Genomic DNA, 15926 nt, shown 5'->3' on the forward strand with positions numbered 1-15926 from the left:
AAGATGCAGGGAAGCATCCCAAAGATAACTTTAGTTGAGCTTCCTGATGCTGCTGCACTGAAGATGTCCCAGCTTCCACCCTCCTGCCGTCCAGTCCCCACCTGCACCACGGGACAAGGAGAGCATTTATAATATAACTAATCCATGTACACGTGTGCGCAGGGGATTGCGATCGGAGCCACGCAAATTAATTTACTAAGACAAAGTATTAGTTGTGAGTGTCTTGTTTTCAGTCCGTGGAATATCTGTGATCAGATCACAATTTGGTCTGACATAATTATTTTTTTTTTTCCTTTTAAAGTGTGCATGTGTAGCAGGGACTGCAGGCTGCTTCTGCTTCAGAAAAGCTCTGAAACGCATTTTAGACATTACCACAAATTAAATACAAACAACTCACCCCTATTTAAGTCACCACTGGTTAGGTAGATGGCATGCTACAGTGCCTTCCTCCAGATGAAAAACTTGTTTGAACTTTCTACGTTTCACACACAGGTGAAACACTTGTAAAGTTGGCTTTTGTTAACAATTGCAATTCAAAATCTTATTTCCTTCAGTATGCACCTGAGTAGCAGCCACCTACTTGAGTTTGTGGGAAGCTTCTCAAAGAGAGAGAGAGGTATTAAGAGGCGTGTGCACCACTCAGACCAAGCCACAGGAAATTTGAGAGTTATTATTCACCCTCTTCTAGCTCTGACAACATCTGCTCTGCCACGCTTTTCACGTGATGATGGGAGGCCAACAGAAAGCCAAGGCTTTACCTTCTGTAGAGGATATACTTCCATCAAATAAAACACCCACTGGCCAAACACGATGATGGCTGGAAGCCAACCCTGAGGCATAAAAAGAAAAACCCTTTCCAACCTGACCGTGTAAACTGGAGTATAAAAGACAACAACCTCGGGTGAGATGTACTTACTGTGAAGACATCATCATCGCCAACCTCGGCCTCGTTGTGAAGTGTTGACGAGGAAGTTGTAGACCCTAGGAAAAAAAACAACCAAACAGCAGCTTTTTAAACACATGGCACCCCTGTGCAGCCATTTTTTTTATTAGGCTGGTAAACATTTGGATTCTCACAACCTTGTATGTTGTAGATGTGTAAAAGAGTGGCTCAAATTAAGGAAGAAAAACCCATTTACTGGTAGCTGGACTGGAAAGGTAAAATCCGAAAGTGTTTCTTGACATGCAACTGCGCGGCTGCCAATGCTAATTAACTACGTTAAAAATAACAGTTAACACTTCTAATTACAGAAGACTTTCATTTCTGAAGAATGGTAAGGCTATGTACTATATCAGTGCTCGAGACCAGATCCTCAGCTGTCAAGAAACCATATATGAGTTATTCTTCACCTATTCCCTAAACCTGGGGGGAAAAGGACTTTTTATTTAAAAAAAATAAGTCTCACTTTGACAATGCCTGGGAGGATTACAGAGAAATTGTCCGAGCAGCCAGGGATCAGATTAGGAAACCTAAAGCCCAGATAGAGTTAAATCTGGCCAGGGGTCTCAAGGGCCTTCTATAGGTATGTCAGTGACAAAAGGAAGACTAGGGAAAATGTAGGGCCACTCCATAAGGAAAGAGAAGACCGGGTTACCTGGGACAAGGAGAAAGCTGAGGTACTCGATGACTTTTTTGTCTCAGTCTTAACTGGTAAGGGCTCTAACCGCACTGTCCAAGTCACAGAAGGCAAAGGCAGGGACTGGGGGAATGAGGTATCACCCACTCTAGGGGAAGACCAGGTTCACGACCATCTGAGGAACCTGAAGGTGTACAACTCCATGGGACCTGATGGGATTCACTCATGGGTCCTGAGGGAACTGGTGGATGAAGCTGCCAAGCCACTATCCATCATATCTGAGAAGTCGTGGCAGTCTGGTGAAGTTCCCACTGACTGGAAAAGGGGAAACGACCCGCATTTTTAAAAAGGGAAAAAAGGAAGACACGGGGAACTACAGGCTGGTCAGTCTCACCTCTGTGCCTGGCAAGATCATGGAGCAGATCTTCCTGGAAACTCTGCTAAGGCACTATGAGGGCGGTGAGACACTGGCCCAGGTTGCCCAGAGAAGCTGTGGCTGCCCCATCCCTGGAGGTGTTCAAGGCCAGGCTGGATGGGGCTTTGAGCAGCCTGGTCTGGTGGGAGGTGTCCCTGCCCAGGGCAGGGGGTTGGAACCAGATGATCTTTAAGGTCCCTTCCAACCCAAACCATTCTATGATTCTAATGAAGAGTTAGATTGGCTTTTTTTTTTCCTTCTAATTTCAGAAGTTGTTATATATTGTAAGTCTTCTCTGTCATCTGTTGCTTCTCAGAGAACCACCTTGCCCCACATAAGCAAAGTATTTGAAAAGAGCTGAAATGTCTAAGTACCAAGAGCAAAATACTAGGGTGCAGTTCTCATTAACTGCATGGCAAACATCTGGAAAAGTGGGAAATCACATGAAAAAAACCCACGGCCTTTCTCCAACCTCCTCCGTCACCCCACGGGTGTGCCCTCTGGAGCTGCTCGAGGAGCCTGGTCAGCACCCACATCGCAGAAGGGCAGTGAGGGCAGCACACGCCATCACTGGACTTGGCAGTGAAGTTCATGCTGTAGCTAAAAGGAGGTGCCTGGGAGGATTATAGAGAAACTGTCCAAGCAGCCAGGGATCAGGTTAGGAAAGCTAAAGCCCAGATAGAGTTAAACCTGGCCAGGGGTGGCCAGATTTCTCTCTCTCATCCCCGGCCAAGGGTCCCAGATCCCTTTCCCAGCTGGGTTCACCTGAGGCTGCCAAGGTCGGTGGGTGCAGCAAAATGTCCTGTGGGGGGAAAATCCCCAAGTCAAAGGCTTTCTTTTTTTTAATGTAAACCCACTGTTACACTGAATTGGGGCCACACCACATCCCTAACTAAAATACTTGAGCTGTTTGTACCACCTTCATTCTGGAATTTTTTAAAAATCATGTGCCTTATATAATGCTATCCGCACCAGCCTTGGCTGCTCTCGGTTGCATCATCATGAAGATGTACAGAGCTAAGTGTGAAAGCCCACTTAAAACACTAAGTAACATTTGCCACATTAGCTTTAAAAGTAAAAAATCCAGACTTTCTACAGAGCCGCACAGGATTCCTGTACTTGTGCACAAAACTTCTATACTTCTGATGTTACAGGGAACAAGCTATTGGTTAAATATTAATAACAACGATTCTAATAAAGCAGTGATTTCATGAAGTGGAGTTTCAAATGGACATGGTTTGTCGTGCTTCAAATTACCTGCTAAATTTAATCAACTACATGAACAAAAAATGCACAATAAATGAAAACCTCTGCCTAATGCTCTGTGTGCACAAGCTGGTTATTGTTTTTCATTCAGAAAGCCTTATTTGGAAGTTAAGGAGGAACACATTCATGAGGATCTGTCTGTGCTGTTAAAGGGATAAATATAGATTTGCTGATTTTGAAGTATCTGAGATATAGCAGAACTTCTTTTTTAAATACCTCCACTGGAAAATGGATCAGAAAGAGCAGAACAGGAGTTGCCACGTACCAGGATCTCCAAAGCACTACTCAATACAGACTAGTTAGCATCTCCTTCAAACTTTGCACAATCGCGTGCCACTTACATAAAACATCACTGTTACGACTCAAAATGCTTCCCAGTTTCAGCAAGCAAGAAGAAAGCAGAAGGCCTACCTGTAACTTTTTCATGTTAATGGCACGTGAAAAAGCAAATTAATAACTAGTTGAGAAGATTCTTCCTCTAATAGACAAGGTATTGATCAAGAAAGAGCTCCAGGGGACTAATTCCCTCCCAGTACCTACCATTTCCATGTTAAAGCAAGGACAGGGCATCCAGAATGTTAAGACGTCTTATGTAGCTGATGTACTCCAAAAGAATACGTGTCTGTATGTATTATTTGAGCTAGTATCCTCAAAAAATAACACCATCTAAATATAAAAATATCCTGAACACATCAGGTGAGAATAAAAAAAGGCTTTGGACCACTAAGTCCCAACATTAAGTGGCATGGTTAAAAAAAAAAAAATCAAGCGAAAACCCATGAAGAATTAAATTTCATTAAAATAAAGCACTATTGAATTATAGCTGTATTATAATTGCCTGATTGTAATGAAATGGGAAAAGGAAAAATTTATGACAACTTCAAAGCACAGGCAATTCAAACGCATTTTTTACAGAATTTAAAAAAAAAAAAAAACACAAAACACAACAAAGTCTTCAAGAACTACCATTCAACTAAGAGGATGCAGACAAAACTAATTACTGCAAAAAAAACCAAAAACAAACCAAAGTTTTATTTAACTCCAGGCAGGAATTCATACCATGATTTAACAAAGACTCAGTAAAATGAGATTTGGCTGCATATAAAGAAGAGCCTGGGCTGCCTGAGTTGCCATTGCTAGCGTGAAACCCAAGCCTATCAAAAAATCAGTAATAACAGACTGGATGATAATTAAGGGGGGGAAATCTGGACAGACCAGGCCAGATAGGATTGGAAAATACTTGGACTGAAATCCCTTCTCTCCTTAAGGGATGAGAAAACTCCGGTTCTAAAAGTAAGCTGGGGTTTGCTCAGAGCAGGGTAAAGTGCCTGGCTGCACTCGGACACAAGCACAAGAGATATCCAAGTCTAAGAACTGATTTTAAATCCACTCCTTGTCCCACCTTCAGGCTTCAAACCCCCTTCCCCATTCGTCAAAAGGTGGAAGCAGATGCTGCTTCAATGCAGGTACCTTCAATGAGGTCCTCGATGGCTTTCCTCACTCCTCTATCGAAGGCTCGAGCGTCGGCGGGGCTTTGAAAAGTGAGCCCGAACTTTCTGTTGTCAACTTTCCAGTGGTGGAAGGTGGGGTTCGCCTTCGTGTACACCAGGTCCTTCTTCACAAAGCACTCCAGCACCACCTGGGAGGGCACGAACCCAAAGAGAAGAGCAAAGTCACTTTTCCCACCCCAAGGACACAACCCGCACCGTCTCGGCCCGGACCCAAAAGCAAGCCAAGTCATGCCTCGCGCAGGGGAACATCCTTTCCTACCAAACGATGACTAATAAACACCAGACACTGTCATTGTTCTCGTAACCATCGCACATTCATCTTTTGCTTGTGCTTTGAGTAGGTGCTTCCTCTCTACCCCAGGAGCCTATTTCGGACCCCAACCCGAAACAGGGTGGCACAGGTTACAGCAAGCTGAGGCTCAGCTGGAGGGAGAACCTCTTCCCTCAACAATTTCGCTCAACACAAATTTTATTCACGAGCAGATTTAGGAGGTGCTGTAACACTCCCCTCACCTTTTTTCCCCTCCCTCATCCCCAGCCAGGCACTCGTCTCAAGCTTTGCTGTGCCAAAAACCATCTCTAGGGAGATGCTCAGGGAGAACAGGAATGGCTTGTAAGCATTACCTCGTCCCCCAAAACCATAAGCATGGCTCCAAAATAGCGTCAAAAAAAAGGTATCCTAAGCAAAATAGTATTGCAAGACAAACTGTACTGAAACGGCTTTAAAACACCAGCCTTTTTGAAAGCAAGATAATTTCTGCCTGAAATAATGCATATTTTTTTGCCCAAATGCTGAGTTCACAGAGCCTGTGCAGTGAGCGTATTTTTAAGCTAGCCCATCTCTTCATAGGAACAAATTTCAGAAGAATGAAATATATAGAAAGGAGATAATAAACTATAACATCTAAAACGGACCCTGGAAATAGGGAAGAGGCTTTATTAATTTGATTCGTGCGGGGAAAGAAGTGAGCTCCTTTTTAGATGAACAGCTACCAGGAGAAACCCAGCGCGTCAATTCATAAGAGTCAACTTGTCTTCATAGTCTCACTCTGCTTGTTCAAACCTTGAACGGCACGCAGCATGAATAATTCATGGCTGTTTTAAAGGTTTGCACTGCATTACTCAGTGCAATGTGACTGGCTTCATGGGCTCTTTACACTTCAATTCACTTCTCACGTACCTCTGCTAGGTTTTAGAAAAAAAACAAAACCAAAAAACCCAGGCCCTTTTTTAATCAAAGGATGTCTTTGCACATGGATGTCGAAAATTTACCTGCTCCGTCCAGGTGGCAGCACGACAACCTAGATAGCAAAAGATGGTAATTCTAGATGAGGACGGGGTTTTTTGTCCAATCTGGTACTATTTGCGCATGCCTGTTTTTTACGTTTAAAAAAAAACTTGCACAAGAATACAATAGCAATAGATTTGGGATAATTCTCATTATAAGAACAGACAAAAGTTGAATTAGGTTCTATTACCAGTTTGTCTTTCTGCCTTTCACCATGGATTAGAAATCCACTTCTTCCATTGCCCTCCGGGTACGTGACCTTGCAGACGCCAACTCTACTGAGACCGCCTCCTTCTTGTGGCAACCATCCCCCACTGGAGTCATCTCGGGTCATAACCACAGCTTTGACTCGTACAATATAGCTGTCACTGCAATGGTAACAAAACAAAAACAAAACAAAACCTTCTGTGAGCATCACACCATCTTGCCAGGCTGTTTTTCTTGAGGGAGATATTTAGGCAGCACTGGTTCCAGTCCCAACACACAGTTTCTGCCCAGGATGGAAGTCCACCTCCACGATGAATGATCTTAACCACTCAAGCCACCATAGGAAAGACACCCATCAAGTGTCCAACACTTTGGACACTTTCCAAGTACCAACACACAGACCAAACAACCCATAGTCCCAGACTCCTTTTTCCCTCATGCGGTTGGAGACAGGGACCAAGAGAGCCGGGTAGCCACGCAGCACCCCAGTACGACCACCCATAGAGAATGTATTGGGGCATGAGGTTTCCAAAGCATTGGAAGAACCTGTGGAGCTCAAATAAGCCATGAACAAAGTGTTTTAAGGTGTTTGTGATCAAATTAGTGAAGTGGGCTTTGGAAGATGACACTCAAATCAGTCCACAACTGGGACAGCCTTATGGGAAAAAAAAACCCACAAATGTGGCTCCAACTGGTACCTCAGAAGAAAGGAGATGGGAATCATCTCATCTCAGGTCATCAGGATGACTCCACATCGCTAAAACAGCTCCACAAGCCTTTCAAGGGGCTTTCAAAGGTGGCATGTCATAACCTCACAAGAAGCTATTCTAGAAGCACCTGAGATACATGGGAATAATTCAGGTGCCCATCACAAGGGGTCAAAAGAGCCCCCACAGCAGGAGGCACTGTTTCCCCAGGCCTCCTCCCATACCCTTTCCACAGAGCATCTCCTCCAGCATCTGCTGGGGACAGCACCAGGCAGGGGATCATTTGGGAGCAGAAAGGCTACTACAAGACGTGAGCAAAAGCATGGGACAAGCAAGCTAAAATGGGCTGTCCCCACCCCAGAGCTTCTGGGAAATACCAAAATTAGCTTTTCCATCCTCACACAGCTGCTGAGTCCCGGCTCGGTGTAACTTGTCATGCATTAGACAGCAATTAACCCAGTAACTGCTCAGGAGCAGCACCAATGGCTGTGACACCCTCACAGGGAGGTCACCACAGCATGGTTAGATGTCAACCATGCACAACCACAGCAATGCCGGCTGCAGAGCTGCCGAGACACCCACCAGTGCCTGCAAAGGTGCTGCAGGGCACTCAAGGCTGGGCAAAACCAGGAACATCAACGGTGCTAAGAAAAAGGATGTGCAAAGAAAATTGCCCAGGAATTATCCATCTGCAGGCCACCAGGTGAGCTCACCAGAAGAAAGCTCAACCTGTAGAGAGCTCCAAGAGGAGGCCTTTCACAACTACAGGTATAATCCTTTAGGGAAAGAGAACAGGACCTTTCTATCCAAAAATCACAAGCAGCAGTAGCTGTCCTCATCCTGCACCAGGTAAAACAGGCTCTTGTTTCCTGACATTATTTTTGCATCACTTTAATAATCCGAGTGCTAATATTTGAAGTCTGAGTTCCGCTTTCTCTAATACGATCAGATTTTATTTAATACCTAAGCAAGCAGCCTCACAGATCCTACTTGAAAGAAGTTTTGAGGATAGGTCAAGAGAGGCAGGAAACATCTTCTGGGCAGAGGCGCCTGGGACCAGCTAATCCCTCCTGCACAAAACAAACGCTGCAATTTTCCCTTCACTGGCTTTATTTTACAGAAACACAAACTTTCCCACCGGACCTACAGGATGAAGGCAGTGCAAAGATGCTTAAGGTTCATCCCCTGTTGCTCTGAGGACCTTGCACTGGCTGATAAAAAGCTTTTCAGCGTTCTCAGATACACGTCCTGTACCACAGCTGACACACGCAAGGTGTCCACAGAACCCAGAAACAACATTTTTAAGAATATTTTTGTTCTTGAGTTCTTAAAGCAGCATCCTGGTACAGGAAACAGAGCAAGTACATCTATGAGCAAATCCAGTTACTTTTTTGTTTTCTAATGAAACCCCATTTCTAGGTTTTACCAGCGGCAACTTTAATCTCTTGGCTTCCTGATACTCAGGATTAAGCAGCATGCTTCAGCTAATTTCCTACTGTGCAAAAACTGAGCTGCTTACATCCGAGACAATTTTTGTTTTCTTCTCTATACCTTTCCCATATGGTCTACAAAGATTAGCAATAAGATAAAGATAGCAATATGGATAAAGAAAAAAGAAAGCCAACTACACATTTCTATATAGTTCTCCTGTTCCCCAAAGATCCTTTCTGGACTTATTTTTAACTCTTCTCACTTCTGGGAAACTCCCAATAAATTTCAAGCTCTCTTCCGAAGTCAGAGCCGCTCAATACAACTTTCCTTCCCATCCTCCTGTGAATGTCATCCACACAAATTGCTGCTTCTCCTTCCACACTTACAAATTGCCCCTGGCAATACAGCTTCCTCCGGGATTTACCATTCACTTTTACGGCAGCAGCCGAAGCCTTCGTCTGTCCCAAAAGTAACATTTTTTTCAGTTACTTTGCTGCAGGAATCGTCCACTTAAAGGAAAATTAAGAAAGCAGCAGCTGCTCAATACTTGGTGATTTCTACCAATTATTTCTATGTTTCCATCACCTCTTGGCGATTTCTCTAGGGTCGTAATTACGTTTGAAAACTGGTGGATGCCTACACATTAAATTTAGGTCCCTCAACTACTATTCCCGCCCATTATAATCACAATCTGGTGGGGCACAGAGCCATACGGTTTTCATCTTCATATCCATAGCGATACCATGACCTATGGCTCTTATAACCTCTGCCACCAAGGCCACCGATTTCACCCACGTGCCCAACAGCTCTGGGACTAGATGTGACGCTTACTAGGGGAAAAGACACTTGCTTCGTTAACTCAAAACTGCTGGTTCTACTTTTGAGTGGCATTTTTTGGAAGTCAGCATCCTCACCCAGGGATGCTTCATGCACCCAGTTCAGGGCCTTGGAGATGGGCGAGAAGATGGAGAGGATTTGGACCAGGGCTTGGCAGTTAGCATCCACCTACGTCCAAGATGCTACTGTGATGCACGAGGGTTGGGGACTGGGGGGCAAAGGCGTGGGGAAACAAGCTGGAATAGCAGTTTTTTGACCCAAACAGAGCAATCTGGTCATTTGTTTTAATGCAAAGTGGATGGATTGACGGTGGCAAATAATTTGCTTGCTTTTCAATAATATGTGGTGGAGGACGAACTTAAAGGAACCTGAGCACAAAGTGCAAGATGTTAAAATTTTACTCCTTTCCTCATTACTCACTGCATTTGTCTGTCAGCCCCAAATACCCAGGAGAACATGATATAAAGTGCATTTCTCCCAGCCTGAAGAGCTACCTCCTGAAGTATATCAAGCCAGAAAAGCTAGTTTCCAGCTCCCCTACCACGGGAAGAAGACCTCTGCTCCCCTATTAGGAAAGGACCTTGTCCAGCAGAAGGGTTCACCTTTGGCAAGGTACGCAGAGCTTTGGCTCCGTTAATGTAATCCCTTGGCACACTTTCCTGCACGACCAAAAGTCACCAGTGACGTTGCACTCCCTGGAGAGCCCTGTCCCCACTCCCACCCAGGAGCCACATGCAACCTACGCTGGGGGATTTGGGAAAAAGAAAGAAAAAAGAAGGTGGTTAATGCTTCTTAGGGCTCGACAGCTTGGTTTACTCACTGGACTAGGACTCAGAAGCTGCACGTCGAATTTTCAAGGCTATGCACCACTTCCTTCCCGTTTTCTATGTTAAAATCCTCCCTGCTGTTTCCATACACAAGCCTAGAATAGGCAATGCTTCTTTCCCTCATGCCAGTGTTGATAAATACTTGGGAGGTATTCAAATATTTCAGGTCCATATAAGGACCTTGCTTCCTTAGCGTAAAAGCTGTTTATTTTCTTTGCTATTTAATTTTACGTGACTGCACCGGGGCTCTGGCTGGTTGCAAGCGCTCAAAATCCTCCGGTGAGAAGGAGCGATCTGCAAATCCCATAGGCCTGTCACTGCTCTGGTGTACTGCGGTTTCGGGAGCGAAACAACCACGTTCAAGTCAGCCCCCTGCACGTTTATCATGGTAACTGTGCAATTCAACTGTTCCAGGAGAAACAGGTACATGAAAATATTTGGGCCGTTCCCATTAATGAGATACCGACTGCTGCTGAGATTAGATAACGTGAGACTTTCATATAGTTAAAAATGAAACAGCTAAAAAAAACCCCGCAGTAGCCTTAGCTCCCCTCATTTTTATTTGCTTCTTAAACTTTAAGACCGCTCTAATTGTCGGGTTTATGGCCTACGTGCTCTGCGTTTCATGCAAACTATCCTTAATTATGCTCTTAAATGGAACACTTTGCTATCTTAACCCTACAAATTTGTCTTCAACAGCCTTAAAAGCTTGGGAAGAAAGTATCTGCAGGGATTACCCAGCTGCGTGGCAGCCGGCCAGCGTGTTCCAGGGCTGCTCCAGGTTGTGAGCCCGCCCCACCCAGAGCGAAAAACCATAATGAATGTGGGGAGTAAAGGTAGCGCAGAAAACCACGTGCTGTTTTTACTGGAAGGAAAAGAGCTTTAAAAATTATAGCTCGTGGGTGTGCATACATATATATATACACACATATATAAAAATTAACAAGAAGAATGCATGTGTGTAATTGCTATTCTGAAGGATATTGAGATTTTTCCTAAACAAGTGACTGAATGATTACCTTTGCGATAACTGAACCACGGTTGCATTACCTATAGCCTCACTTTTACAAAGCTAAAAGTCACCTTTTACAGGTGACATTTAAGGGGGACAGATAAGTGCTTTCCTCCAGCACACATGAACCGCATTGTGAAATGCGGCCAACACCATCCAACGCTCTCCGACAGCAGCCGCATGGCTTACAGCAATGACATGGCTGCAAAACCAACGAGGGACAAAGCCCTGGAACCTTGTCGTACGCCCGGCGTGGGCTTATGGCTGCAATCACGCATCCAGGACTACACGGCAAATAATTCCTTTGTTAGTTAAGGCTTTGATTTTGCCAGTGTCTTTGTAAAAGGAGGGTTGAAGTATGCAGCTCCCTTCCACCAGCCACTCTTCTTTTCCACTTTGCTTCAAACGCAGCAACTGCAAATTCCATCTGAGATGTCTAAAAATCCCAAGGGGGGTGGGAAAAGTAGTCCAGCCCACCACATTTACTACTTTCCTTTGAGTCACATTTAGCATCTAAAACACTTCCTGGGCACCCTCCATAATTCAAGAATATTTTTCCCTCTAGCCAGGCTAGTTGACCAAAATATAAACTTAAACTTTCACGCTAATGCAGCCATACGGCACTTCAGTATTCCTCTCCCTTCTCGACTTTGCAGCTTATAAGGCCAGGAGAGATTCGGGTCTCTGACAGAAAGGTAATCGCATGGAATGGGCTTCAAAAATACGGACTGCTGTCTTGAACGCACCAACATTCCCAGATTTCAGGGAAGAGCCAAAATGACAGCAGGAGGCTGCTAATGCATCGGTGGGAAGAGGTCGCGCCGTTCAGCTGAACTGAACCACAGACAGCGGTTGCTTAAACACAACTTAAACTCTTTGGATCCATGCAAATTTAACTTTACAGCTACAGGGGCATAACCTGTCTTTGGCTGAGCTGGATGTATTTCACGGCACGCTTATTTTGCCCTCTGTCCCTGCCCCAGCAATTCCGACAGCTGGAGTTAAAGCCACCCCGTCCTGCCCAGGTGCTTGCTGGGAACGATACTGCAAGGATCCTCTCTGGAGTTCATCCCGCAGTCGGAAAGCCGCGGCATTTTAATGGAAGTCATGAAAAACTGCTGTTTCTGGAGTCCCGCTTTCTTGATCTGATGCTCGGTTTATGAACCTTCTAGCAAGGGTGAGAAACCCACAGGTTACAACCAGCGTTTTCTTCTTCAAAACCCTAACTTATCACTTTCTTAGAAAGAAAACTTCTGAGTGCGCAGAGCCACAACAAAATAAAGTTGATATTTCGATACCATTTAGATTTCCAGCAGGTTTGAAGTTTTTCATTAAATACCAGCAAGAAAAAAAAAAAAAGCCACCTGCACTACTCTGGTCAGACCCAACGTTAAAATGGAGCCTGTAGAAAACTATGGAAAACCTCCCAAAAGTTTCCCTTGCCCTCACCTCTGCATCACCCCAGGAACACAGAACCACCATATCCGTAACACATCTCTAGTATAGCAAATTTGCAAATGGTGTTTTGCTGTCTTTCATAAAAAGGTGTTCTGGGAAATTCTGGGTTCCACCTGGTCAGAATAAACAAAAGACAGTTGAATCTCCACTCGCCTCGCTCCAGCGATGCTGGCCAAGTCCTGCAGGACGTCTGTCCTGTGCCACTTCACTGTAAAAACAATATTAACCTTACAAGCTCAGTTTTGGGACATTTCGCTCTCTTTCAACAAGACGAGAAACCGTTGTTGGCTATTAGCATTTCTGAATGGAAAGGAGTTTTCTCTTCCAACTCCTAAATTCACACCTGGCTGCTGAACTGCATTCAGCAGCATGTATTCAGCTTGTACACTAACAATTTCATAAAAAAAAAAAGAAAAAAATACTATATTAATTCTAAGAACACTGTTAGCTGCAGCAGGGTGATCACCCTGAGGAACTGGGAGGGATCTGGATGTGGCAGAGATGCTCAAAGGCTCAAGTGACTTCAACCCTCAAAAGTTTGTCTTCTTAGATGATACATGGCCTCACGCAAGCAGCACAGTTCCAGGAGGCTGGGGCAAACCAAAAGGAGTACACTTTGATTTTATTTTACGTTCCTTGACACCTTTCTGGCTCTACAGCAGCCCCAAAGAGGGGCCAGATCTTCCATGGCCAGTGCCCAGCAGGCTTGGGTTGGCTTCCAGTGATACAGCCCATCCAAAAACCCTCCCAAAGAAAGAATAACAGCAGTTTTGGTTTTTTTCACAGAAGGAAAAGGACTTCTCAAATAACCAAGACACCTGCAACAATCCAGCCACCTGCCTCCACATCTCCCTTAAACACTGAGGCCACGATGAACAAAGGACCCTTTCACTGAAGTGTTTCTAAATATTTAAACTGAAAGAGGGGAGATTTAGATTAGATATTAGGAAGAAATTCCTTACTGTGAGGGTGGTGAGACACTGGCCCAGGTTGCCCAGAGCAGCTGTGGCTGCCCCATCCCTGGAGGTGTTCAAGGCCAGGCTGGATGGGGCTTTGAGCAGCCTGGTCTGGTGGGAGGTGTCCCTGCCCAGGGCAGGGGGGTGGAACTGGGTGATCTTCAAGGTTCCTTCCAACTCAAACCACTCTGTGATTCTATGACTTAAGACTGATTTTATTGAGTTTACGACAAACAGCTTTATCCTAACTTGCTCAAATGGGATTTCATAATCCCATAATAATTTCAGATCCTTTCAGGATCTACATGGAAAATTGATTTTTTTATATATATGTGAAAAAAATACATTAACATTTTCTTATATTATATATACTTCATATATAGATATATACACACACATATTAATTTTTTTAAGTGACACACGCAAAAGCATCAACTTCTGCCCTGAGAATAACTCCCGCAGCACATTTTTACATTTGGATGCACCAAACCAGGGGATGAGAGCGATGTTCTGCTGCCGACGGGTCCCTCGGCCCTCACTGCTTACGGAGCAGGGGTTTGGCGCAGGCAGGGTAACGCGACTGCTATTCGCACAGCGGTAGGTTTGGGTGGTTTAGCCCTCCACGGGCTAAACCTGTTTTTTTCGGCTGGCATAACCTCTCCTCCTGCACCAGGCTTGCTCGGCCATCCCCACAAAGCATCGTACGTGTGGGCAAAACCCCAAACACACCAGCAAGCACCTTTTTAGGGAAAAAAGCAGGCCTGCAAACACGCTGACGGGCAAGGAGACATCCACTGACACAGCTCAAGCACATGGATTTTAAGGGCTATCCCCAGAAATTAGCTTACTACACAAAAAATATTGAATTAAAATGAAAGTCTAACTGCATAAGGGGCAGATTTATTTACTATTCACAGTCATATTAAAGCACCTGTGTAATATACTGTTGAAACTGTGTTAGAACTATCAAAACCCATGACAAAAGATGTTAGGAAAAACACCTCCAAAATTATCTTTTTTCTGAAAGACAGCCATGACACCACTGGGACGCATGCTAACAACAGAACTTTTAATGAGCAACCATTTAATGAAACCTCTTCAAAAATATCACAGTGAACCTCCTTCTCACTGGAGAAGTGAATTACCTCTGGACCAGCCTCCTCACAGCTTTGCACAGTGGCTGCTTTGTCAGTGATCACAAATTACAGGTTTGCTGTTTATTTAAAAAACAACAACACAAAAAAAATTTTCTCCAAAATTGTTTAATGGATCAATTCAGCAATAAATCGTCATAGCTGCACATGTCAGTATGTCTGGGAAAGCTGTAAGGAGCAGCAAAATAAACAAAAAAAAATCAGTTTAATAAGATAATGCATTTAAACAATTTATCCTCACGAAGCCGGCATGCAGCACAGCCAAGAGCTGCACACTCAAGTCCTCCTATTCTTGTGCAAGGGTACAAAATATTAACAGATTTCAAGGAAAGCTAATTAGTACTATCATTTACTGTAATGAGAAAGGAAGTTGCTATTGCATGACAGATGGTATTTGTTTTACATCACATGCAAGATAAGCAAAAAATCGCATAAAAGCTTAGCCAGCCAAACAGGTAGTTGCGTGAGATCTGCATCCTGAATTGTTTCTTTTTTTCCCCCCTCCCCTGAAAGAAGTCACAACCAAGTTCCACCCTAACTTTTTCCCAACATATACTGACCAAAACCACACTGTTATCCTATGTTAGCTAATGAATGGTAATACTTAGCAAAAATAAGAAAACAAGCACAGCGACTGCATTCCAGCTTTATAAGTTTTATCGCCCTCCTTATCCTGTAAAAGGGAAACTAGAATTTGATATCACTTGCCAAAAATTACAGAGGAACATAACGGAGAAATCTATTCAATTCACAAGATGATGCTATCTCCACGTGACCCTCTCCCCCACCCAACGAGTTTTTGCTGTCACGCCATAGACGGCTGTGATGCCACCAAACACGCTGCCCAGACAAGGTATCCCATCACCGCCATATAACATCACGTTTTGCAGATCAAGTGCTGCCTGTCCTAACGCAGCCCTACTACAGCGCCAGTGAAAATAAAGCAAGGGGTACTCATCTTCAGCTACAGAATCAATGATAGTCCGGCACATGAAAATAATTATGTATGCACACATATACATAGCAATTTCTGAAAAAAAATCACAGTTTACAAAGACAAGGAAAAAAACCCCAGAACTGCTCACCCTAAGCAATTCACATTTTCCCCCACTCTCCTCCATTTTGATGAGCGCAGAATGCAACTATATTTATCCCCCTGTAAACATCCTCTGTGACACATATGATACAACTACAAAGGGCAGAAAATATTTTGCAAATATAAAAAAAATTTTCCTCTGACTCAATTCCAGCTGAATCTATATCAGAGAAGGGGGGAGGGA

General features: G+C 44.1%; 1 protein-coding gene across 3 annotated transcripts in view; it reads right to left on the reverse strand.

Annotated features, from left to right (window-relative positions):
• SPRED2 (sprouty related EVH1 domain containing 2) overlaps window positions 1-15926 on the reverse strand; it is a 66868-nt gene that overhangs the window by 21719 nt on the left and 29223 nt on the right. For all 3 annotated transcript variants that reach the window (XM_063328392.1, XM_063328391.1, XM_063328393.1), the window contains exons 2-4: window positions 6248-6425; window positions 4729-4897; window positions 917-981 (exon numbers count right to left, since the gene is read on the reverse strand). In XM_063328392.1, coding sequence (XP_063184462.1) covers window positions 917-981; window positions 4729-4897; window positions 6248-6425 — 412 coding nt within the window. The remainder of the gene's footprint in view (window positions 1-916; window positions 982-4728; window positions 4898-6247; window positions 6426-15926) is intronic.

The sequence above is a fragment of the Chroicocephalus ridibundus genome, chromosome 3 (assembly GCF_963924245.1).
Source record: "Chroicocephalus ridibundus chromosome 3, bChrRid1.1, whole genome shotgun sequence".
NCBI classification, from domain to species: Eukaryota; Metazoa; Chordata; class Aves; order Charadriiformes; family Laridae; genus Chroicocephalus; species Chroicocephalus ridibundus.